At 35.9% G+C, this 24,556-nt stretch overlaps 3 protein-coding genes across 4 annotated transcripts; 1 reads left to right on the top strand and 2 right to left on the bottom strand.

Annotated features, from left to right (window-relative positions):
- Positions 1-5,014: 5,014 nt before the first annotated feature.
- On the bottom strand, positions 5,015-7,026 carry LOC143588624 (large ribosomal subunit protein uL29y-like). The gene is made up of 4 exons (XM_077069581.1): positions 7,010-7,026; positions 6,768-6,903; positions 6,051-6,207; positions 5,015-5,271 (listed from the first exon to the last, which is right to left on the bottom strand). Exons 1-4 carry the CDS (start codon positions 7,011-7,013, stop codon positions 5,197-5,199), a joined length of 372 nt encoding a protein of 123 aa, XP_076925696.1. The 5' UTR covers positions 7,014-7,026; the 3' UTR covers positions 5,015-5,196.
- Positions 7,027-14,245: 7,219 nt separating this feature from the next.
- Positions 14,246-16,945, top strand: LOC143588623 (caffeoylshikimate esterase-like). 2 transcript variants are annotated; one of them, XM_077069579.1, is made up of 6 exons: positions 14,246-14,269; positions 14,387-14,513; positions 14,588-14,734; positions 15,269-15,399; positions 15,753-15,890; positions 16,471-16,945. In XM_077069579.1, the coding sequence occupies exons 2-6, from the start codon at positions 14,489-14,491 to the stop codon at positions 16,837-16,839; spliced, it is 810 nt and encodes a 269-aa protein (XP_076925694.1). In that variant the 5' UTR covers positions 14,246-14,269; positions 14,387-14,488; the 3' UTR covers positions 16,840-16,945. The 2 variants fall into 2 exon arrangements, with proteins under 2 accessions (XP_076925694.1, XP_076925695.1); XM_077069580.1 differs by lacking the exon at positions 14,246-14,269 and having other exon boundaries at positions 14,369-14,513.
- Positions 16,946-17,480: 535 nt separating this feature from the next.
- Positions 17,481-19,793, bottom strand: LOC143588617 (pentatricopeptide repeat-containing protein At2g33680-like). The gene is made up of 2 exons (XM_077069574.1): positions 19,738-19,793; positions 17,481-19,639 (listed from the first exon to the last, which is right to left on the bottom strand). The coding sequence occupies exon 2, from the start codon at positions 19,611-19,613 to the stop codon at positions 17,481-17,483; it is 2,133 nt and encodes a 710-aa protein (XP_076925689.1). The 5' UTR covers positions 19,614-19,639; positions 19,738-19,793.
- Between the last annotated feature and the right edge of the window lie 4,763 nt (positions 19,794-24,556).

Here is a 24,556-nt window from a genome sequence, read left to right as displayed (position 1 = left end):
AGTTTGGTCACATAGTTATTTTGATGCATGTTTCGAATAAATTGTGTTTAAACTTAGGCCGTGAACATATTGTGTTTAAATATGTTTGATATTTGCAAATTATTGACAATTTTACTATAAATATATCATACCTTTGTTGAACAATTTGTATAAAAATTTGAAAGACCCAAACCGTGAAACCATACCGTTAGTAACGGTTTGGTTCGGTTCGGTTTAAAAGTTCTACGGTTTGGTTATGGTTTTAAAAAATAAAAACCATTACTAACGGTTTGGTTCACGGTTTGACCCAAAAACCGCGAAAACCGGACCGTGAACACCCCTTTTGGCTTGTGTATGCTCTTTTCCCTTATGTATATTTCTTTATTTGTTTAGACGGTAACTTTTATCAGTTTTACCATGATTTTATATGTGGTTGTCTACCAAACTTTTTTTTTTAAATTGCTTTCTTAAATTTAATTTTGTTTCCTTTTAATCTGTTATAACTGTTCACAACTTCACACACATGCACCGGTATATTATTAAATTTATTAAAATAATAAATCAATTTTAACACGTAACAGCAAAAGATATAATAAAAAACACAACTATTTACCTTGAGACAAATGGTAAAAGTCATATAAATAGATTAATCTTGTAATTTTCTAGCAACAAATTCATAAATAATTCATGAATGTTATGTTATTTTAGAAGGTATTAATAAGAGGCACTTTTCACATCACTAAGGGCAATAAAACATATATACACAACAGGTTAAGTTATCCTACACAATATTCTAAATTTAATAAAGGTACAAACTTAACATACAATACAATGGATCACAAAATATAAGGCAATGTCGAGAAAAAAAAAGAGACAAAATGACAAGGAAAAAAAACACAATTACAAAAATAAATAAAAAACAAAATGACAAAAATAAATAAAAAACTCAATAACAAAAATAAATAAAATGATACAATGATCTAGGGATGAAATCGGTACCGTGTCAGTACCGAAAATCACATATTCTTTGCATTTAAGGTAAAAACAGAAAATACCGATACCGTACCAATATCGAAAATCAAAACTTTGATACCAATTCAGTATCGACAGTACCAAATCAATACCAATTTCAATACCGGAACCGAATTTGCTCATCTCAATAATATCTAATTCTAAACCAAAATTATAAACACTGCAAGCTAAAAACGATAAACAAAAATCTAAAATCCACCTATTGTTCGACTCTCTAGTTAAAAAAAAAGCACGTATTTAAACCCAATCCCATTTCCATCAACAACGAACACTGTTTTAATAAAACAATCAAATTAACTATAGCGACCTGTATGATTATTGATTAATTACTAACTATTATAACATTCATTGGAACTAGCCGTGCACAAAAAAACCGGTTCCGGAACCTAACTGGTGGAACCGAACCGGAACCGGTTCCAGTTCCTACCCGGTTGGCCCAATACTCGGTTTGGGTATTTTTGTACCCGAAAATCGTACCCGGTTCTCCTATTTGTATGTCCCCATCGGTTCCAACCCGGTTCCTACCCGGTTCTTAATTGTAACCGGTTCGGTTCCTACCCGAAAAAACCGGTTCCAGCGGGTTTTTTTTGAAAAGTCAAACACAGGTCTAACTAGCCGTTGGAACCGGTTCCAACGGTAATATAGCCGTTGGAACCGGTTTTTGAGAGAGAATAGAGTCGTTGTAACCGGTTCCAACGGTAATATAGCCGTTGGAACCGGTTTTTGATGCCCGAAACCTATATATAACTTGTTTTCTACCACTTGTTTCACCACCAAACTCAAAAACAAACTAAAATGCTACTCCTTTAGCAAACCCGTTCCGTTACCCGACCATCCAACTAAATATTATTATGGCACCCATCAAAAAAACTAACAAGAAGGCTAAGAAGAGTGTTTTTGTTGCCCCCGTTCCTGCTACGGAGGACCCAAGGGTTGTTACGGTAGTCAACCATAACCGCAACGAAGACATATGGAAGAATTGGGATTTGATTGTGGATGAAGAAGGTTATCAAAAGGCTCGTTGCAAACTATGTGGTTCACTATTAAAGCACGATTCCAACTCTACTTTGAGAAAGCACATCGAGAAGCCATATTGCAAGGCGTTGAAAGGGATTGGCGCGACCGATCAAATTGACTTGGGTAAAGATGGTACACTATTTCGTTACAACACGACTCAAGTTCAAGATAGAATGGCAAAGTTCGTTATTCAACGAGGTTTGCTGTTTAACCACTTTGATGACCCGGATTTGACGTCGTTGATTCGTGAAACTCTACAACCGCGATACACACATGTAAGTCGTACTACCTTAAGACGTCATTGTATCAGGTTGTGGGAGTGTGCTAAAAAAGAGTTAATCGAGTCTTTTCATTCTTTAGAAGCCATGGTTAGTTTAACTACCGATGTTTGGTCGGCACCACACGGGTTGCCCGAATCATACATATGTGTCACCGCTCATTGGGTTGATCCGGTGACATGGCAATTGATGAAACGCGCCATCGCTTTTGAAAACTTCCCGTTCCCACATACCGCCGAAAAATTGTTTGAATTACTTGATGAAGTTATAACGACTTACAACTTGAGAAATAAAATATTTTCGATTTCGTTTGACAACGCTTCAAACAATACTAAGGCGGCCGAAAAATTTATCATTAAATATTCACCACCTTGTTTCGGGGATTTTTTTTTCATGTTTGATGTGTTGCACATATCATCAACTTGATTGTTCAAAAAGGTCCTGACAATGAAAACATTTGTGACGATTTAAAATTCTTTAGACTTATGTTACAAGATGTCTTCAAAAGTGGTAAAAGAAGACATCCTGAATATAAGAACTATTGCAAGTCGGTTGAAAGAAAGTATTTGGGGCAGAATTGGGACGTTCCAACCCGTTGGAACTCAACTTGTCATATGTTAAAGTGTGCTTTTGCCCAACGCCAAACTTTACAAGCTTTTCATAACAATCTTGTTGAAGAACGCGAGGCCGATATGTTTCCGGAAAATGTTTGGGTCCAAGTCGGTTATTTGTTGGAGTATCTTGACGTGTTCAAAAAGTCAACAACAAAATTATCGGGAGTCTATTACCCTACTAGTTGTTGGGTTTTGCAAGAATTGTACTATATGTCTTGTGTTTTTAAAAGCTTTGCGGAGAAGAACAAACTCTTCAAGAATATTGTTGCGGTGATGAAGGAAAAGTTCATAAAATATTTTGAAAACATACCGCCGGTCTTTACTTGTGCCGCCGCATTAAACCCCTATTGGAATGTTAATGGGGTTGAGACAACGATTGAGGAAATATTCGAAAACTTAGGTATGCACGAGATCGACCCGAAGTTGTCGACGGAAGCGAAGGAAAAGTTCAACAAAAACCTTCAAGACCTTTATGACCATTATTTTCAAATGTATGGTCCAAGCACGAGATCGTCTTTTGTGAAAAAAACAACAACTAGTAGGCCATGCAATGACCCACTTATAAACTTGATGAATGGGATTCGTGAATCGGCATCTAAGAGGCAAAGAGGAAACACACCAACTAGCGAACTTGGTCGATATAGTGGAGCAAACTATGTTGAGGGCGCAACGGTCGACGAAATTCGCAATATTGATTTGTTGGCTTAGTGGAAAGGTAAACAAAACGAATTTCCCATTCTATCCGCCATGGCTCGTGATTTGCTTGCCGTACAAGCCTCAACGGTTGCTTCCGAATCGGTTTTTTCTCTTAGTGGGAGGGTGTTATCTATGCGAAGAACAAAATTAACTCCCGAGTCTCTAGAGGTTTGCATTTGCCTAAAGGACCATTTGGATGCGGTGGATCGTGTACAAAGGCGAACTTTGAAGACGAAATACCAATAGAGCGTCATATTCATGATGAGGAGGCGGAGGACGGGGTTTCTTCCGATAACGAAGACGAGGGTGAAGACGAGAATGAAGACGAAGAAGAGTTGTAATTTGTGTTTTATTTGTTTTAGTAAAATTATTTGTATTTTGTTCAACTAATATTTAGTTTTGATTTTTTAATTATAATTACTTTTGTTACTCATGATTAATTTTTTGTTACTTTTTTAATAACGACGAACATTTTATTTATTTAAACAATAACTATTACAAACATTATTAAAACATAAACGATACTAAACATAACAACTAAAACTTAAAAAACAAAGTCCGTCGTTTTAATTCGGGAATACTTATTTTTGGGTTGTAGAGCCAGACGATTCTCCCACTTCCGTTTTTTTAGCATCCAAACTTCTTTTCTCTCGACAATACTTATTCGTATGTTTTCGTAATATCGAGTTGGACCCTGCTTTAAGAAACTTCGAGCAATATTTGCAACGTGCCATCTCATGTGAGTCGGTCATTAGACACAAATCGTAATGAACCAAAACATCGGGGCATCTTGTTGTTTCGATCACCATAACAACGTCGTCATTAGTTGCCATTTGTTGTCGGTTTAAGCTTAATTGTGTTTTGGAGTGTGTTTTATAGTTTTAAAAGTGGTTTAACAAGTACACACTCATACATTGGTATTTATAGAATGAAAAATGGCTAAATATAGTAATAAAACCGGTTCCAACGGTCAAAAACGGCTATATAGCCGTTGGAACCGGTTTCTAACGGCTATATTGTTTGAATTTCAAAAAAAACCGGTGGAACCAGTTTTTATGTAATAACCGGTCCGGTTCCAACCCTACCCGGTTCCTAAAAGTTTGCATTTCTGGGCATCGGTTCGGGTCGGGAACCGAACCGGTTCCTGACTGGAACCGGTGTCATTTTCTACCCGGTGTAAAAATAACCGGTTCCGAACCGGTTCAGGTTTTCAAGGTGAACCCGATTTGTGCACTTCTAATTGAAACCATTCGATTTACAAGAAATGCATGTTCTGTCTATAAGGTTACCAGAAACCATCTTATATTTACTACTTTATTTAAAAAATACATTTATTGAAAGAAGAAACAAGCATTTAACTACTAACAAAATATAGTACTTATGAAACCAAATACCAACAAAAAAACTGTAAACTGCATTGAGAAAACAAGTTCAAACAGGTACTTAACATAAACGAGCAAAGTCCAACATCAACTGTTATTGCAACCAAACTAGTGAATACATATAACCCATGGATCGACAACTCAAAAACTAAAAAGGAGGTTTACACGCCTAAATGTCCCTCTTTGATAACTTTGAACTTACGCCTTGATAGCATACTTCCTCAATGGGAAGTACTTCTCTCTCTTCTTTTCTCTTTCGGTCTTCAATGAAGCCTGTATCAAAATATAGCAATTTGTTCAAAGAGAGCAACAAGAGATGATATCATTAATGTATTAAATCACTAGCATTGCTTAAAATTTGGACCTCAAGTGTTTTCGAATGCAAGATTTTTTTTTTATGTTCAGTTATTTAACAAAGCCAACTTAGTTAAATACAAATGCAAGAAATTAAACTACCGTTAACATTGGATAGTGAGAACATGTGAAACATGGGGAAGTAGAGAAACTATCTAACAATAAAAGTGAAACCACTCATTTATAAATAAACAAAGTTGGATAGTTAGTTGACTAGCTTGAATCTGAATTCGAGAACCAGGTAGATGATATCTTAACCATGCAATCAAGTCAGGTCTGATCCAATGGGTCATTCTGCAACTAATCTGACACTGGTCATCTCGTCACATGTCATACCTAGCAGAAAAATGATCCATTTGATCAAACACAACCCGGGCACGTAAGTAACAAACCCACATAGTTCTTGAATTGAGCAACAAGCAACTAATAACAAATAAAACATCCTTTACTAATATACGTACAGTTTTCACCTTTCATGCTGCAAAACATCCGACATTTCCACATATTAAAAAAATCACATGCTATACAAATAGACAAATAGTTTGTAATATTTTCAATTGTATTTAGCCAAGTTGGTGTAAAATAAAAAGTTTTTCCAATTGGTTGTATCAATTTAAAAGCAGTTGCAGTACTAGCAAAAGAAATACAAGAGTCAACATAAAAAGAGATGATACAGTAAAAAAAACATTGAAGCATACCTGATGCTTGGTTAGACGCCTGCGTATGGCTCTGGTTTTCTTGGGACGCAAATCAAGAGGCAAATACTTCTTGTTCTTGTAGGCATCCCTGAGAGCAGCTTTTTGAGTCTGTGAAATCACAGTCAGCACCTGTGCAATTGATGTCCTCACCACTTTTCTGCAAAGCATACAAGTTATTAACACAAAATTTACTATCATTAAAATCACAAACCCTCAAAATCTAAGCTCAAAAAACAAAAAAAAAGCTTGAGATCACAGTAACTTTTGATCGCAAAAACTCATAAGCACTAAAGACAATAAACAGCAACAAAATTTAAAACCTTGACCACATTTCAAACAACTATGCAATAAAAGCTTGTAGCACTACCGGTTCTATACCAAACTGCGTATTAAAAACAATAATCTTCAATAACAAGTCATCTAACTAAACCCCAATATGCACAAGCAATTGATTGCAAAGCAATTGCCATATTCAAACAGTTTATCATCATTAATTACAACACTAATGCAGAGCAATTTGGCAACTCAAAACATACCAATTCTCATCAACAGCACATTATATACTCTTGCTCGATCAGATAATGTAACAAGTTACAACCTAACAGTCATCACTGTCATACATTCATATATATCATCTACAAGTGCATATAATACATCAAATTGCAAACCTAAATCTAGAATATATATATATATATATATAGTGGTATAGAAATATACATCTTGGAGAGCTTATTGGGAGCACCACCGGTGACTTTAGCGACACGGAGAAGAGCAAGCTCAGCCTTGAGATCCTTCAACTGAGCAAACAAATCAACCTTCGATTTGGTACGAAGCTCATGAACCTTGATCCGAGCTATATAATAATAATAATAATATTATATCAACAATCAATCAGATTAAATTAAATGAAAACAATCGACAACGATAATAAGTTATAAAATGAGAATTGGAAAGTTTACCCATTGATTGAAGGTGGAGTGGAGTGAACAACGGCTGTCTGTGAAGGATGGTGCTTGAAAGTATATGAAACCCTAGCTGCCAGAAATGAAACAACGGAGAGGGGTTATGTATTGTATATATTGCTTTCAAGCCCAAATAGTACGTCACAAGTTGACTTGAGCGCTAACTTGGCCCAGTTACTACCGGAGTTACAAACCGGGTATTTTCATAAACCGGTTCCGGGTGGGTACGGTCAACAAAAGTCAAAATTGGATTTTGACTGGGTATTGGTGAAACCGGTTCCAGGTCAAATACAGTTTCGAGGGAACCCAAAGCCCGGTCTGTACCCGCGGGTAGGGTCGGGTCCGGTTCCGGGTAAAAGCTGCCGCGTCAAGTCCAGAACTGATGAAAATCTCAAACTCCGGGTAAAAGCCCGGTCTGATGAGGAAATGGTGTGGATACGTTTAATTGAATTATAAACATATATAAATATCGTTATTTCTTTTTCTTAAATTTAATATCAGTAAAAAGAGGCATCAGTATCGGTATCGATACTTCATGTAAAAGTATGTATTGGTATTGAATTTATATAAGATGTTTGTATAGATTTTTTAAGTATTCAAATTCAATTTTTATAAGTATAGTTGATTGTATTTTTTTTCTTCATGTGTTAGGTCACCACACTCCTTAATTTTGGTAGCTCCGTTGTCTCATTCTTGCCAGACTATGTTGTTTTAACTAGGCTCACGCTGGCTTCAGAGTTTGGTTTGGGCATTACCTGGGAAACCATACCACTAGTTGTTATTTGACAATCGTCACCACAAGAGTAGAACTCCCTGACGTAACACATAGTGGGACGAACACCCGGATGGGCTCGGGATGCGGACTGATAGCCTTGCACAAGACCTAACTCAAATCATCCATTGTTAATATTCATCCAAAGTATCACTAGTAGAGATCGAATTTTGTTCCTCACTAAAAATCCAAGCATTTATATCACTAGATCACATGTAAAGATATAGGAACTTTATATTTCATTAATGAGTTTGATCATATATTTCTTCCTGCGTTAGGCCATCAATTTGAGATTTTCATCAATCTTTGAGAAACTTAATCAATATTTAATGAAAATTTCAAATTGATGCATATTGATTGTAGGGTAAAGTTAAAATACAAAGGACAATAAAAATGAGAATGATGAGAAGGAATTTAGTTCATTGATTTTAGATTTGAATAACTGGGATTAATTTAATAAATAAAAATTTATGGAAAGGGCATGAAGGTAATAACCCACATTTGTTGACTTTCTCTCTCCACATGCAAGGCATATGTCAATTCCCCTATCATTTTAAAATTTCCATAACTTTTTCATACGACATTATTTCAAAAAAAAAATTCACCATAATAATAAACGTTTTTTTATCTTTAATATGAGTATCATATTGTTATATAAAAATAAAAAATAAATAATGGGTTTTTTTAATTGTGTTTTTTGTTGTTCATTGTGTAATATGTTGTTTCCATTGTGTTATATATATTCATCATTGTGTCTTACGTTTTAGGTCATTGTGTTATACGTATTCACCATTGTGTCTTACGTTTTAGGTCATTGTGTTATACCTATTCACCATTGTGTTTTACGTTTCAAGTTATTGTGTAACATGTATTAATCATTGTGTTTTATGTATTAGATAATTTGTTGGTATTTTATCGTTATTTTTACATATTATTATTACACAACGGTGTTATTAGTATTTACAAAACATAATGATGAGTTGAAAGACACAATGACAAAAAAAGACACAATGATGTGCGAAAAGACACAATGACGAAAAAAGACATAATGATAAGCGAAAAGACACAATGGTGTGAGAAAAGACACAATGACGAAAAAAGACACAATGATAAACGAAAAGACACAATGGTGTGCGAAAAGACACAATGACGAAAAAGACACAATGGTGTGCGAAAAGACACAATGACGAAAAAGACACAATGATAAGCGAAAAGACACGATGGTATGCGAAAAGACAAGATGACGAAAAAAGACACAATGATAAACGAAAAGACACAATGGTGTGCGAAAAGACACAATGACGAAAAAAGACACAATGATAAGCGAAATGACACAATGGTGTGCGAAAAGACACAATGATAAGAGAAAAGACACAATAGCGTGCAAAAAGACACAATGAAAAGCGAAAAGACACAATGGTGTGCGAAAAGACACAATGATGTAATTTTTGTTTTAAATTTTATATGTAAATCATACTCATATTAAAGATAAAAAACGCTTGTTATTATGATGAATTTTTTTTTTAAAAAAAATATCATACGAAAAAGTTTTAGACGTTCTAAAATGATGGGGATATTAACATGTGCCTTGCATGTGGAGAGAGAAAATGTGTACAATTACCTCTATACCCTTTTCCTTTTAGTCCACACTTGACACATGTAAATTATTTATGGCTTCTTACACTTCTCATTTTTGTAACCCTTTGTAGAATAACTTGAGTAAAAAATTAGGATACTGGTCCATGTTACACACTGACGTGAATATTTCAAACGTCATATATATAGATATCATAAGAATTATTTACCTTATTCTCTGCAAAATCACAAGATGTAGGAAAAATATATATAAATGGTTGGAATGAGAAACAATATAATATACAAATTATTGAATTTGCTAAAATAATAGCCATACTAAAAAGGGAACACAAAATCAGTTATATATATTTAACTAGTTTTTATCCCCCGTATTACGGGGGTTGTTTTATATTATTGTTTCTAATATTTATTTATTTTTAAAATTTTTATTTTTTTATTGTATGAAAGTTAATAATATACTTATGGTTTGATGATAAATTGTTTCACAAATAATTGAGATGTTATAACCCGGTTTAAAAAGCTATATGGGTTTGATGAGACTCAAGACCCGTTTATTTTTTTACTATAAAATTGGTTTTTTAATTATAAATAATATATATCTTTTTTTAAATAAATAAGATATTAATTTTTAGTATATCCCTACTTTATAGGATTTTTATATCAAATATTTGGTGAAATTAGTTTTTAATTTAATGAGATGTTATAACTCATTTAAGAAATATCTGGGTTTGATGAGACCCATACCCGTGAATTCGAGTCAAATGCATGAGAAACCTCCATTTAAAAATCAAGCAAATCTGGTGACTCCAAAATAAGAGGGAGCGGCCACATCGCGACACGTAGGATTTTTATGTTTTCATTTATATATATTATAGATTGTGGTCAAAATTGGTTTATAAATCATTTGAAAGAAAATAGTTTGTTATGATGATAGAAAACAATAATTAGTGGGTTTATGATTCTAGAAAATATTAATTGGTAATTATGTGACAATTCTATAAATAGAAACCGGATGACTTGAAAGCCTATGTGGACATACCAGTTAATGACCATATGAATATCTTGTATTGCTTTAATAGTATAGTAATATATTACAATCTCAAATCAATTTTCTATTTTTTTTTTTGGCTTGATAAACCATATGATCAAACCATAATACCCCAACCAGAGATAAAATTAGCTAAAAATGCTTTTCTTTTCTTCTAAAGAAAAATTGTTAGTTTGGACCACTTAAATGCTTTGTAAAAAGGATAGAAGTCTAAAGCTTTATCGAAACAGTAAATTACTGAAATATCAATACTGATATCAGTATCGTATCGACTACCGACACCGAACCAAAATACTTGGTACAACAGTTGGTATCTATTATTCCTCGAATTCAATATCAGTATTTTCGGTATCGGTACCAATACGGCGCCGGTACAATTTCGATCTCATCCCTAATAGTGGGCACTAGAATTGAACAAACTGCGTTTTTCTAATGCTTGGTTTCAGATATGATCGGGTGTTGAGAGCAAAATAAAATATTTCTTATACTGATCGAAAGTTTAATCGAAAGTTCAAACAAAATAACAAGAACAAATATTTGTTATGAAAACAACATACCAAAAAGACAAAATAACTTCCTTACATAGGAGGCGACCATGACAAAATTTCAGTTGATGATTATAAATAATGACACTTAAATAGTTGTATCAGTAAAAATCACTCAATAGAAACCCACATCAAATTACCACTAACATAAATCCTAATTACAATTTAGGCTATGTTTTCACTAATCACCATTTGCCATTGATGAACCAATTGCCACTGGTCAGTGGTGACTTGTCACGAAGGATTATCAATAATAACGAGTTATAACTGATCAGTTTCATGTAATTCTTCATCAGTCATAAATATTTGAAGCAACTTCTAGTGTCACCTTAGGAGTGAGACCCCGTAAAAAGAAAATTTGAAGCAACTTAAGACCGACTAGGACTGGGGCATCACTTTCTTTTTTCCTATTTTTTAGAAAAAAATTTATAAGTTGAAACTTGGGCTCCAAAGTTTTTAAGGTTTTGAGTACACTTAATTCGTATTCAATTATTTATAGTAGACCAAAACTCACACACCTCTTAATCTCTTGAATATATTGTTGGAATTATGTAATTGTGTGTTTTTTTAGAAACCATATACAAATATACGTGTCATCATGCTTTCACGTGTTAAGATCTTAAGTAAAAGAGTAATTATTTTTTTACAACAAAACCCATATTTTAAAATCCGTTTTATATCATTAAAATGTTGAGCCTATGCTTCACGTTGTTGTCCAAAAGGAATAGAAGTCAAACCAGCAACCATCCAAAACAATAACTATTACACCAATAATATTATTGTTTTTGAAAATTATGACATGTGTTTTAAAAAATGACCGCTAACAACTCATAAGAAGAAAATTTATAAAAACATAAAAGACGGACCAATACTATATATAATACAAATGACAAAAACCTCTTAAATTTTAAGAGATACAAAATATAATGTAAAGGATGTGGTCTTTTGGTCACTATGTACAAACGATCGCCAACAGTTACAATACTACATCCTCACAATGATTATGATGTCAATTTTCATATACATGTATCTTGGAACATTAATATTCTAAAAAGTCTTTTCAAGTAACAAGGACACCAAGTTGTAAAAGTTGCAAACATTTATCATGTATATGTACATATCTTTGTGTGTAAGTGCATGTGAAAAACAAAAAAAGGAGTATACAATACCTGTGCATTGAGGGACCATGAAGTGTACTAGTACAATGATGAAAGATTGAGAGAGGGCAACAAAAATCTGTCATGCGGCTCGTGCATTATTTAATAATAATAATAATAATAATAATAATAATAAGGGTTTTGATGAAACCAAATCGATAAACAAAATAAAAGCCACGAATTGTGTGTGTGATTGTGAACACAGTGAACAAACCACAAAGTAATACTAGCAACAAATGATATTTCAGTATTTGATTAACATATTTTTTAAGAATACTAATAATTTAGGGGTTTGATCAAATAAAAATGAAATTAACATGCTAAATGTGAGAATCAAGTAGTATAATTATATATATATAAGCAGATTAATTATGTAATTACATCATAGAGTAATTACATAATTACTCTATGATGTAATCACATAAATAAGCTGCTTGTATATATAATTACTCTACTTGATTCTCACGTTTAACACATTAATTTCATTTATGCGTTAATCTTCCCCTACTAGTTTAGCTAAATAAAGTTTAGCAAGTTAAATATGTGTGTGTTGAATATTAGAGTGCATAATAAATTATAAATGGATAATAAATAAATAAGAGAAGTTATTTTACAAAGGCTCACAAATATTAGAAGTATAAGAAGACATAATTGATTAATATGTGTTAACTGAAGACTAAAGTTGAAATGATATAAGATTAATAACATGTATTTTATCTTTACACATGCAAGGCACATGTTAATTCCCCAATCATTTTAAAACGTCTATAACATTTTCATACGTACATATTACACAATGACATGTAACGTAAAACACAATGGATAATACATAGTACACGATGACCTAAACGCAATACACAATGAACGTAATACTTTTTCTTTCTCAAATTAGTAAATGTCATATGTCAATCTCGAACAAAAGACAATAAACGTAATAAACAATGACTAAAACACAATGATGAGTAGAAAGACAAAATGACGAACAGAAAATAAATGATTAGCTGAAAGACACAATAACAAATAAAAAGACACAATGACGTAATTTTGTTTATTTTTTCTTTAATATGAGTATCAATTGAAAAACACAATGTATAAGAACCCACTATTTTTTTATATAACAATATGATACTCATATTAAAATAAAAATAAAAACATTTGTTAATGATTTTTATGAACATTTTAAAATTACGAGGAATTGACATGTGTCTTGCATGCAAAAAAACCTTTTAAATATAAAATCAATAAATTAAATTCATTCTTATTTTTCTTATTTAGGTAACACTATTTTAACTTTATCCAAATCTTATCCAAATAAATAAATAGTAATATTTGTCAATTAAGCCCTCTCTATGTAAGTAGGGGCACCAACTTCCCTATGTATAATCACTTCATCTTCTCATATTCTAAAACACACCTTGTTTCATGGTATGTCTATGTTCTTCCATACTCTACTTCTTCAATATCATACAATTTACAACCATATTCATATCTGTCACATTTGTTGATTATATTTCTTTTGTTTTGTTAATTTCCCACAATCTTTAGGCGAGCGAATCTTCAAATGTCAAATACTTTTTTTTTTTTTTTTTTTTTTTTTTTTTTGGAACGCAAATTTCATTAAAAACGAAAACAGCAAACCTCTATCTCCAAGATGGAGAAAGAAGCATACAACTCAACAGCCCAACCTATCACTTAAAACTCAAAACTACACCACTTTGACCATTCTATAGTACCTTTTTTGAATCTATGTCTATACCATAAAAAACCCATAGTCTTCACCTCCATAATGATCTCCACCACATTTAAATCTTTACCTCCAAAAATCTTTTCATTCCGCGCTTTCCACACTCTCCAACTCGTAATGACTATAATACCATGGATAAGAGATTTTTTCACCTTGGAACCCTCAACATAGTTATATAGCTGAGCTAAATCTTTCACATCAAAAGCATATATATACGGTATCCTACACCACTTAGAAATACCTAGCCAAACCCCGGTAGTAAAAACACACTCCGTCAGTAAATGATCTGTTGTCTCGTCCCTATCTTCGCAGTAAACACACAAACTATCCTCCACATAAATATTCCTTCTTCTTAACGCCATTTTCCTTCTTCTTCAAATGTCAAATACTATGAGGTAAAGTATAAACATAATTTTACAAACACTTCACTAGTTCCAAGTTTCATATAATTTGTTTCTCTTTCATGTAAACTATCACTTATCAATATATCATTTTCTTCAACTAATACTTAGGAATTCATTACAAATTCGAAGGGGGTGAAGCTTTTTACATGAGGATGGCTTCCAGTCGACTGCGAACCAAAAGCTTTAGTCTTTCTTAACCATGGATATGCTATGGAGTGTAGTGTCTCCATGAAAGGTTTTTAAACCAAGATAAGTTATTTTTTTGTTACAATATATATGTTAAGAAGTAATTTAAATTTTACTAAACAGGAGCTGCAATGAGGCTTGTAAACGCGGGATTTGGCGTTTATGGAATAGATAATCAAGGCCATGGAAAATCAGATGGAATTAAGGGATTCATCGGTGGTTTTGATGATCTTGTTGATGACTGTTTTCAGTTTTTTACAAGCATTTGTGGTAATATTTTATTTGGTTATTTATTTAAAACAAGATTGGGTTCGATCTTGATATGTTATTTCTGATTTTAGTAAAAAAATATTCAGGATGAAGTTTTGTTTTTCTTTTCTTTTTTTTCCTTGATTGATGGATAATCATTTTGTTCTTTATTTAGTTTCTAAATAAAGAAATTTAACTTAAATTAACTTAATTTGAGAAAATAGCAAAAACGGAAAAAGAAACAACCAACCAACCAACATTCGTCCTAACACATAACAATCATTTGTTTTATCTGATATATTCCGATTACAATAACAATAAGTTACATTTTAAAATTTAAGGTTCATTTTTTATTATAATTATTTTAGTCATTTTTGTTATTAATATAACCATTTCACTTTTAAAATTTATTTCACTATGGTGATATATTTAACACAAAAAAAAAGACCCAAAGCCTGAAAAAACACATTATAATTTTGTTCCAAGTATTGATTTTACAATAACATTATTTGGGGTGGGTTTATTTTTGTTTTTTATTTGATGCTTCTATTTTAGAAAGAAAAGAGAATAAAAATAAATTAAGGATATTGCTTGGAGAATCTATGGGAGGAGCAATGGTTCTCCGGTTACATAGGACACAACCAAACTTCTGGGATGGTGGAGTCTTGATTGCACCTATGTGTAAGGTGTGTGCACTCTATACTTCTAGTAGTGTTTGTGTTTAATTTTATAGATTGATAAATATAATAGCTAGCTTTTGATATGTATATGGTCATATTATTTTCATTATCATTATAGATAGGTTCAACAAGTGTGATTGGCCTAAAATATATCTACTATGCTATGTTAATCATAAAGGTCTATAAAAAACTAAAATGAAAACCGAGCTACAATATATTGTACAGTCAATTGTGAATTTTTCACACGATTCTGACTGTACCAACGTGTGAAAAATATATTTGAATAAATAAATAAATTTATATACATATATATATGGAATTGAATCATTGATTAATATATTTGATGTTTAAGTTTTCAGATTGCAGAGGATACGAGGCCATCAAAAATTGTGATGAACATTCTATTTCAACTTAATAGAATCATACCAACGTGGAGGATTGTCCCGGGTGAAGATATTATTGAGATCGCATTTAGAGATCCTAAAATTAGACAGCAAGTAAACAGTTTTAACCAACTATATATGGTGCTATACAGTGGCGGACCCAGGATTTATTTTCAATGGGCTCACCTTTTTCGGTTGTCAAATTTCTCACAACCGACCGGTAAATTTTTCGCCCGGTCGGGATGTAGTACATAATACAATACAATGTCTTAAAAAATGGATAACAAGAAAACACAATCAAAATACAATCTGAAGGTCATAAGTCGATGTAGCTAGTGAATGTTTTTAGGGGATATTTATTTGATAAAACCTTAATTCCTTAACAAGTTTTCTTTAAGAAAAAAGGTAATAAAAAACAAGCTACCAGGTTTCAAACCCGGGTTGTTAACTAAGCTAGAGAGGATTGAGTGGAATGTTTAACCACTACACCAACATTGAAGTTGTTAATATAGATTCACTTTTCTAATATAATGTTCTTTTGGGTTCACTAGAATTTTTCTTATATCGTTTCTACGAAATTTTCAAAACTAAGTGGGTGCCCGTGCACCCAAGGGTTCCTATCTAGATCCGCCGCTGGTGCTATAATGATTTAGTTTCTATGATTTGAAACATTCATTTTCAATCATTGTGATAGGTTCGTGACAACCCGTTATGCTACAAAGGTCGTGTGCGTCTACAAACTGCCGTAGAATTGTTTAATGTCGCCTTAGACCTTGAAAAGAGGCTGAAAGAAGTAACAATGCCGTTATTGGTTGTGCATGGAGAGGATGACAAGGTGACCGATCCCTTAACGAGCAAACTTTTATATGAGTCTGCTGCTACTACCAACAAGACTTTGAAGTTGTACCCGGGGATGTGGCACGCTCTTACATATGGGGAGTTTACAGAAAACACTGATACCGTTTTTGGTGATATTATTAGTTGGATTAACGAGAGAATCAGCCAAAAACACTCGAGATTGGAGAGAGAACAAAAGACCATAAACGACACTCTATATAAATAATAATGATTACTAGGATTTCTACTTGCGTGAAAAGTCAAAACATTGTATCCTAGTACTTCTATGCATAATAAATTAATAATAATAATAATAATCTGTCTACGCTACTCAGGATGCTATTCAGGATTGACTCATAAAAGGCTCAAAACGATCTTAATCAGCTGGAGACTACATTACAGCTCATTTAATAAACAAGCTCGAAGCTTTAAGCTTGGCTAGGCTAAACAATTGCGCTTGAGTTTTAATCAAAGAGCTCTAAACAAGGCACAAGCTGATGCCAAGCTCTCTAAAATTAAACGAGCCAAACTTGAGCTCTCTCAAAATTACACAAGTCGGGTCAAGCTCAGACTCGGCTCGTTTACACCCCTGGTATTAAGTATGCACACAAATTACGTATATAACATAGATAAATAAAAAAACAAAGTTCCAATGCAATATGCTGATATACTGAATGTGCTTCAATTTCATCATAATTTTAGATGACAAATATATATTATCAGATCATCAAATACATATCAATTCAAGGTTTAAGATCATAAACACACAAACATGTATTCGCAATTTTCATGTTTGCCAAGTATAAAAAATAAAACATACAAAAACTATAAAATAAAATATGATCCTAATCAGTTAGAACATTCATCTCACACCTCCAACTCTACAAAATTTGAATCAGATTCAAGATAATAACCTTCATCTTTCATCACTTTACTCAATCTATTCAACTCCGAACGTATTTCTTTAACGTCCGGATGCAACTCGTCTCCAACAACAAACACATGACAGTGACTTTTAAGCTCGATCCAGCTACACCCGGGCTCTTTACTCACCCCACGAACATTCATCATCCGTCTGACCCGTTCAACATCGTGTGATCTTCCAAGAGCCTTATAAATACTAGATAATAACACATATGCAGAAGATTCTTGTGACCCCAATTCCATTAACTTCTCTCCTGCATAAGCTCCCAACTCATAATTATGATAATTCCTACAAGCGCTTAATAATATTCTCCATAAACATAGACCATGATCAATCGGCGCCGATTCGATAAAGTCTTTGGCTTCATTAAGCTTTCCACCACGGCTCAAAAGATCAACCATGCACGCGTAATGGTCTAATCTTGGAATAATATCATAATCCGACATCATATTAAAATATTCCCATCCTTTTTCCACCATTCCCATGTGACTACACGCAGTGAGAATATTAACGAAAGTAACATAATCTGGTTTTGTACCTTCAATTTGCATTTGTTTAAACAATTCAAGTGCTTCAACGCCTTGCCCGTTTTGAGAAAAACCTGAAATCATTGAGTTCCAAGAAACGACATCCCGTGATGGCATTCTAGTAAATACCAGATCTCCATCTTTTAGGCTACCACATTTAGCATACATTGTTGATAAAGCGCCTCCGATTGGAGCCTCAAGTCCAAAACCGTGTTTAATAGTAGTGGCGTGAATTTGTTTTCCTTGCTCGAGTGCAGCGAGGCTTGAGCATGCTTTTAAAACACTTGCCATTGTTGGCTCGTTTGGTGAGATACCTTTCGTTTGCATTTTACAAAACAAGTCAATCGCACACTCGTTTTCACCGTTTTGAACGTACCCCCCAATCATTGAAGTCCATAATACGACATCTGGTTCTTGCAACTGGTCAAATCCCTTTCGAGCATCGTTTAAAAAGCCACATTTAGCATACATATCAACTACTGCTGTCATTATATAAATTTGATATTGAAACCCTAGTTTAATCGAGTACGCGTGTGTCTGCTTTCCTTCACCAATAGCTGAACCGTCACTACAAGCATTTAAGACCCCAACTAGTGTAAATTCACTAGCCATTAACCCGTTAAAATGCATTTTTGAAAACAGTTCAATTGCCTTTTTATAATCTCCACCTTGTGCAAAACCGGTAATCATTGCAGACCATGTCATGGAGTTTTTATCGTTTGACAAGTCAAATGCCTTGACCGCATCATCCAAGCTTCCACATTTTGAATACATTGTGACGATTGCATTACCGACAGAAACGTGAGATAATAACCCGTGTTTGAGTCCAAGACAATGAAGTTGCGATCCAATGTGAATAAATTCAGGTAAAGTAAACGCGCTTAAAATGCTCGTGACAACAAACTCGTTCACATGCTCCTCTTCCCAAGCTACCAAATCCTTAAAAAGCTCTAAAGCTTCACCACATATCCTCAACATGGAATACCCGGAAATCATGGTAGCCCAGGATATCGAATTTCTCTCAGGCATTTCATTAAATACCTTACGGGCATCTTCAACGAGCCCCGCTTTACAATACATGTTTAACAAAGAACTACCAACAAAAACATCCTCACACCTCCCCAACTTAAAGGCAACCGTATGCGCTTGTTTCCCTCCAAAATAATCCCGTAAAGCTGACGCTGCGGTAAACGCACCAGCAAAGGTACGCGCATCGGGTAGCACTAAATGCTCTTGGCTCATCATGTTCTTGAAAAGGTGCATTACAATGATGGAGTTCTCGTGACCACCGAGTTGAGAGTATCCATTGATTAATGAGTTCCATGAGACAACGTCCTTGGTTTCAATGCTATCAAAAGCACGATGAGCTTCGGGTAAGAGATGACACTTCGCGTAAAAGTTAACGAGGCTATTGGCGATGAACGAGCAACGTGTGGAGCCGGTTTTGATAACATGAGCATGGACTTTTTTGCCGTTTGGGAGGTTCTTCTGTTGGGTGTATTCGAGGAATTGCGTGAAGATGGATCGATAATGCGGAGCTGCTGTCATTAACTTATTGTTTATCTAAAACACCCCTGCAACAAATCATCATCATCTTTTAAACATTCACATTTTATTATTAAAAAAAAAAAAAACAATACCAGCCCAATAATATTAGCCTACTGTTACTTACCTCACCTTGATTACTTTCCAAATAGAATGGCAGGCTGCATTATAATCGAACCAGCAATATAACATCCGAGCTCCAAGTTCAATGCATAAAGAAACCTTTACACTTTATCTAACAAACCCATATGGTCACTACTCACTTCAAGTGCATATCATCCAATAAAGCCATAAACTTTTAGCCGATAACGAACAACTAAAGACTTTCTAATGATTTGAATAACGTGAAAAAGTCATAACTCATAAGCAACTTATCAGCAAACGTAAATAATCATAAAACAACTCAAACAAAAACAAAGATTTCACTGAGGCATTTCATCGAACATGTGGTGTGCTGAATGTTACACATGATTAAACTTATTGTTATCCGTAAAATCGTAAGTTGCTGATAACAGGAACAAATATACAATACAAGGGTGGATACGAGGTATAAACAAACCTTAATCGCTGATGTTGACAATCAATTGCATTCTGTTGATTCCAACAATGTTGGGAGAATCATCAGTTACTCTGTTTTTCTAACATGTCTTCACTCTAATTTTTATACTTTTATATTTTCTCATTTAGACCCATTAATTTTAAAATATATCCCAATACAGCCCATAACTTTAAAAGTGAAAGTCAAAATGAGCCCAGAACCATACAAATTTGTCAGGATTGCCCTCCTCTAAAAGAGGTGCAAATACTGGTTAGCTGGTTTTTTGGTTATCGGTTAATAATTAAGCCGGTTATTGGCCATTATCCGGTTAGTAACTGGTTTTAACATGTTTAAAAAGTTAAAACCTAACGAATAAAACCAATTTTGTTGATAACCAAATTGGTTAACCGAAAAACCAGTTAAAGGGTATGGTACTAAGAACCCTAATTTATTGTGTTTTGGGCTTATTTTATTATATGGGCTAATACATTTGTTTTTGGGCTGAGGGGGTTTTGTGGAGGTAACCCTAACTGGGCTAGGCCCATTAGGGTACCATGATGGTGGCCATGAGGCTCCCTATATAAGGAGGTCTCCACCTCCTTATCAAGGGTCGGTCATTCTCAGTAAGAGCCACCACCATATTTTTGTGTCTGTGAACAAGAGATCTTCAAGATCATCTTAGCGGTCACCACCACACCCCCAAAAGGCTATTGCAGGTGACAGCAGCCGGAGGAGAAGACCCTGATGTGGTTCGTTCATCTCGAAATCCGTGGAAACATCGTCATGGATCAGGTCAGATTCATTTCATGCTTCGACATTGGCGCCATCCGTGGGACGGCAACGAACTGCCCTTCGATCTTCATCTCGGCTGTCAGATCTCTCCCAAGAAAAACACAGATTTGGAAGTTTACAGAAAAAGGCTTCAAAGCTTGTTCTATTAAAGCTCAAAAAGATCCATAGATCTAAAAAGAGGCTTCCAGATCTGGGCAAGAAGGAAAATCCGTGATTCGAATGATCAGATCTCCGAATCTGTGATGGTTTTAAATCTGCTCCGGGCTTCAGATCTGTCCAGATCTGATTTACAGATCTAGGTCTAGATTACAGACCTGGATTTTAGGTCTAAAGTTGCAGATCTGACTCTTAAATTGCAGATCCAGAAATTACCAGACTTCCGCCGCCATGTACGCACGCCCGTGGGTTCTCACTCCGCAGCCGTGCATGTGCCGCCGCGGAAACAACCATCTGGGTTTTGCGCAAGAGACCTCCGCCATGCACGCGCACTCGCGAGTCACCACTCTATCGCCGTGCATGCGCGCATCAGGCTACGCGCCAAACTTCAAGGTTGGGAATCCTCCTAATATCCCATATGGCTACGCGCCAAACTTCAAGGTTGGGAATCCTCCTAATATCCCAAATGGCTACGCGCCAAGGTTGGGAATCCTCCTAATATCCCATATGGCTACGCGCCAAGGTTGAGAATCCTCCTAATATCCCATATGGCTACGCGCCAAAACTGCAAGGTTGAGAATCCTCCTAATATCCCATATGGCTACGCGCCAAGGTTGGGAATCCTCCTAATATCCCATATGGCTACGCGCCAAGGTTGGCAATCCTCATAATATCTCATATGGCTACGCGCCAAGGATGGGAATCCTCATAATATCCCATATGGCTACGCGCCAAAACTTCAAGGTTGGGAATCCTCATAATATCCCATATGGCTACGCGCCAAACTTAGGGGTTGGGAATCCTCATACCATATGCACACGCATCACATATGCTCACGCATATTACACATGCTTACGCATCACATGCTCACACATGTCACAGTCTACACGCACGCGCACGCAACATCTGCGCGTGGCGCATAACACAAAACCAAAGTCTACGCGCACGCGCATGCAACATCTGCACGTGGCGCGTGACATAAAGTAGCTCGTAAGCCGCCTCACGCGCAAGCTCCACTATTATTACAGCTCATAAGACGCATCGCGCGCAAGCTGTTATTATTCTTACAGCCCGTAAGTCGCCTCACGCGCAGGCTTTATTATTCACAGCTCATAAGACGCCTCGCGCGCAAGCTGTTATTATTCTTACAGCCCGTAAGTCGCCTCACGCGCAGGCTTTATTATTCACAGCTCATAAGACGCCTCGCGCGCAAGCTGTTATTATTCTTACAGCCCGTAAGTCGCCTTACGCGCAGGCTTTATTATTCACAGCTCATAAGACGCCTCGCGCGCAAGCTGTTATTATTCTTACAGCCCTTAAGTCGCCTCACGCGCAGGCTTTATTATTCACAGCTCATAAGACGCCTCGCGCGCAAGCTGTTATTATTCTTACAGCCCTTAAGTCGCCTCACGCGCAGGCTTTATTATTCACAGCTCATAAGACGCCTCGCGCGCAAGCTGTTATTATTCTTACAGCCCGTAAGTCGCCTCACGCGCAGGCTTTATTATTCACAGCTCATAAGACGCCTCGCGCGCAAGCTGTTATTATTCTTACAGCCCGTAAGTCGCCTCACGCGCCAGCTCAATTATTATTCTCAAAGCTCATAAGACGCCTCTCGCGCGCAAGCTTTATTACTTTCACAGTTCGTAAGACGCCTCACGCGCAGGCTTTATTATGCTATAGCTCGTAAGTCGCCTCTCGCGCGCAGGCATTATTATTCTCAGCTCGTAAGACGCCTCTCGCGCGCAGGCTTTATTATTCTTAGCTCGTAAGACGCCTCACGCGCAGGCTTTATTATGCTATAGCTCGTACGTCGCCTCTCGCGCGCAGGCATTATTATTCTTAGCTCGTAAGTCGCCTCTCGCGCGCAGGCATTATTATTCTCAGCTCGTAAGACGCCTCTCGCGCGCTGGCTTTATTATTCTTAGCTCGTAAGTCGCCTCTCGCGCGCAGGCTTTATTATTCTTAGCTCGTAAGTCGCCTCTCGCGCGCAGGCTTTATTATGCTACAGCTCGTAAGACGCCTCTCGCGCGCAGGCTTCATTATTCTACAAGCTCGTAAGTCGCCTTGCGCGCCAGCTTCATTATTCTACAAGCTCGTAAGTCGCCTCGCGCGCCAGCTTCTTTATTATTACAGCTCGTAAGTCGCCTCGCGCGCCAGCTTCTTTATTATTACAGCTCGTAAGTCGCCATGCGCGCAGGCTCTCATTATTCTACAAGCTCGTAAGTCGCCTCACGCGCCAGCTTTATTATTTTACAGCTCGTAAGCCGCCTTGCGCGCCAGCTTCATTATTCTACAAGCTCGTAAGTCGCCTCGCGCGCCAGCTTCTTTATTATTACAGCTCGTAAGTCGCCATGCGCGCAGGCTCTCATTATTCTACAGGCTCGTAAGTCGCCGCACGCGCCAGCTTTATTACTCTCAGCTCGTAAGTCGCCTCGCGCGCAGGCTTTTATTATTCTCAGCTCGTAAGTCGCTTCGCGCGCAGGCTTTTGTTATTACTATAGCTCATAAGTCGCCTCGCGCGCAAGCTTTATTATCAGGCCCCGCGCCACTATTATTATGATGCGTGCTATATCTTATTCATACTAGTGCACCATCATCATCATAAGGATCACAACATGTCACCATCATGGAGAAAACCTCCCAAAACTCAAAGACAAGGCCGAAGAAAAGGGAAGAAACCGCCTCACGATCTAGCACACCTTATAAAGTCCAGTGCTCCACCTAAACGCTTGCACGCCTAGGAGCAACACTGGACTTGGGGGGCTTGTCGGGGTATGGTACTAAGAACCCTAATTTATTGTGTTTTGGGCTTATTTTATTATATGGGCTAATACATTTGTTTTTGGGCTGAGGGGGTTTTGTGGAGGTAACCCTAACTGGGCTAGGCCCATTAGGGTACCATGATGGTGGCCATGAGGCTCCCTATATAAGGAGGTCTCCACCTCCTTATCAAGGGTCGGTCATTCTCAGTAAGAGCCACCACCATATTTTTGTGTCTGTGAACAAGAGATCTTCAAGATCATCTTAGCGGTCACCTCCACACCCCCAAAAGGCTATTGCAGGTGACAGCAGCCGGAGGAGAAGACCCTGATATGGTTCGTTCATCTCGAAATCCGTGGAAACATCGTCATGGATCAGGTCAGATTCATTTCATGCTTCGACAGTTACATTAACAGGTTTCTTAACAAAATTTATAAAAAAATCAGTTAAATATATAAAATATATACATTAACTCGATAAAGTGTTCTTTTTGTTTATTTTTAATTTAGAATTAATGAAATATGATATCGTTATAAAAAAACGCAAGTACATTTTATTATCTAATATATAATCATCGTAATCGTCTTCGTTTAGTGTTTATTCGGGAGCTCCAAAGGCTTCGGTTGACATTTATGCTTTTTGAGTCATTTGAGTACCGTCTAACATTAGACTTTAATCGAATTTTGAGAAAAAGAAA

This window comes from Bidens hawaiensis, unplaced genomic scaffold, assembly GCF_021521415.1.
Source record: "Bidens hawaiensis isolate Kalapana, Puna unplaced genomic scaffold, B.hawaiensis_p1.1 tig00036540_1, whole genome shotgun sequence".
NCBI classification, from domain to species: domain Eukaryota; kingdom Viridiplantae; phylum Streptophyta; class Magnoliopsida; order Asterales; family Asteraceae; genus Bidens; species Bidens hawaiensis.
Note: the sequence above shows the minus strand (reverse complement) of the source record. Positions and strands in the feature narration are given on the sequence as shown.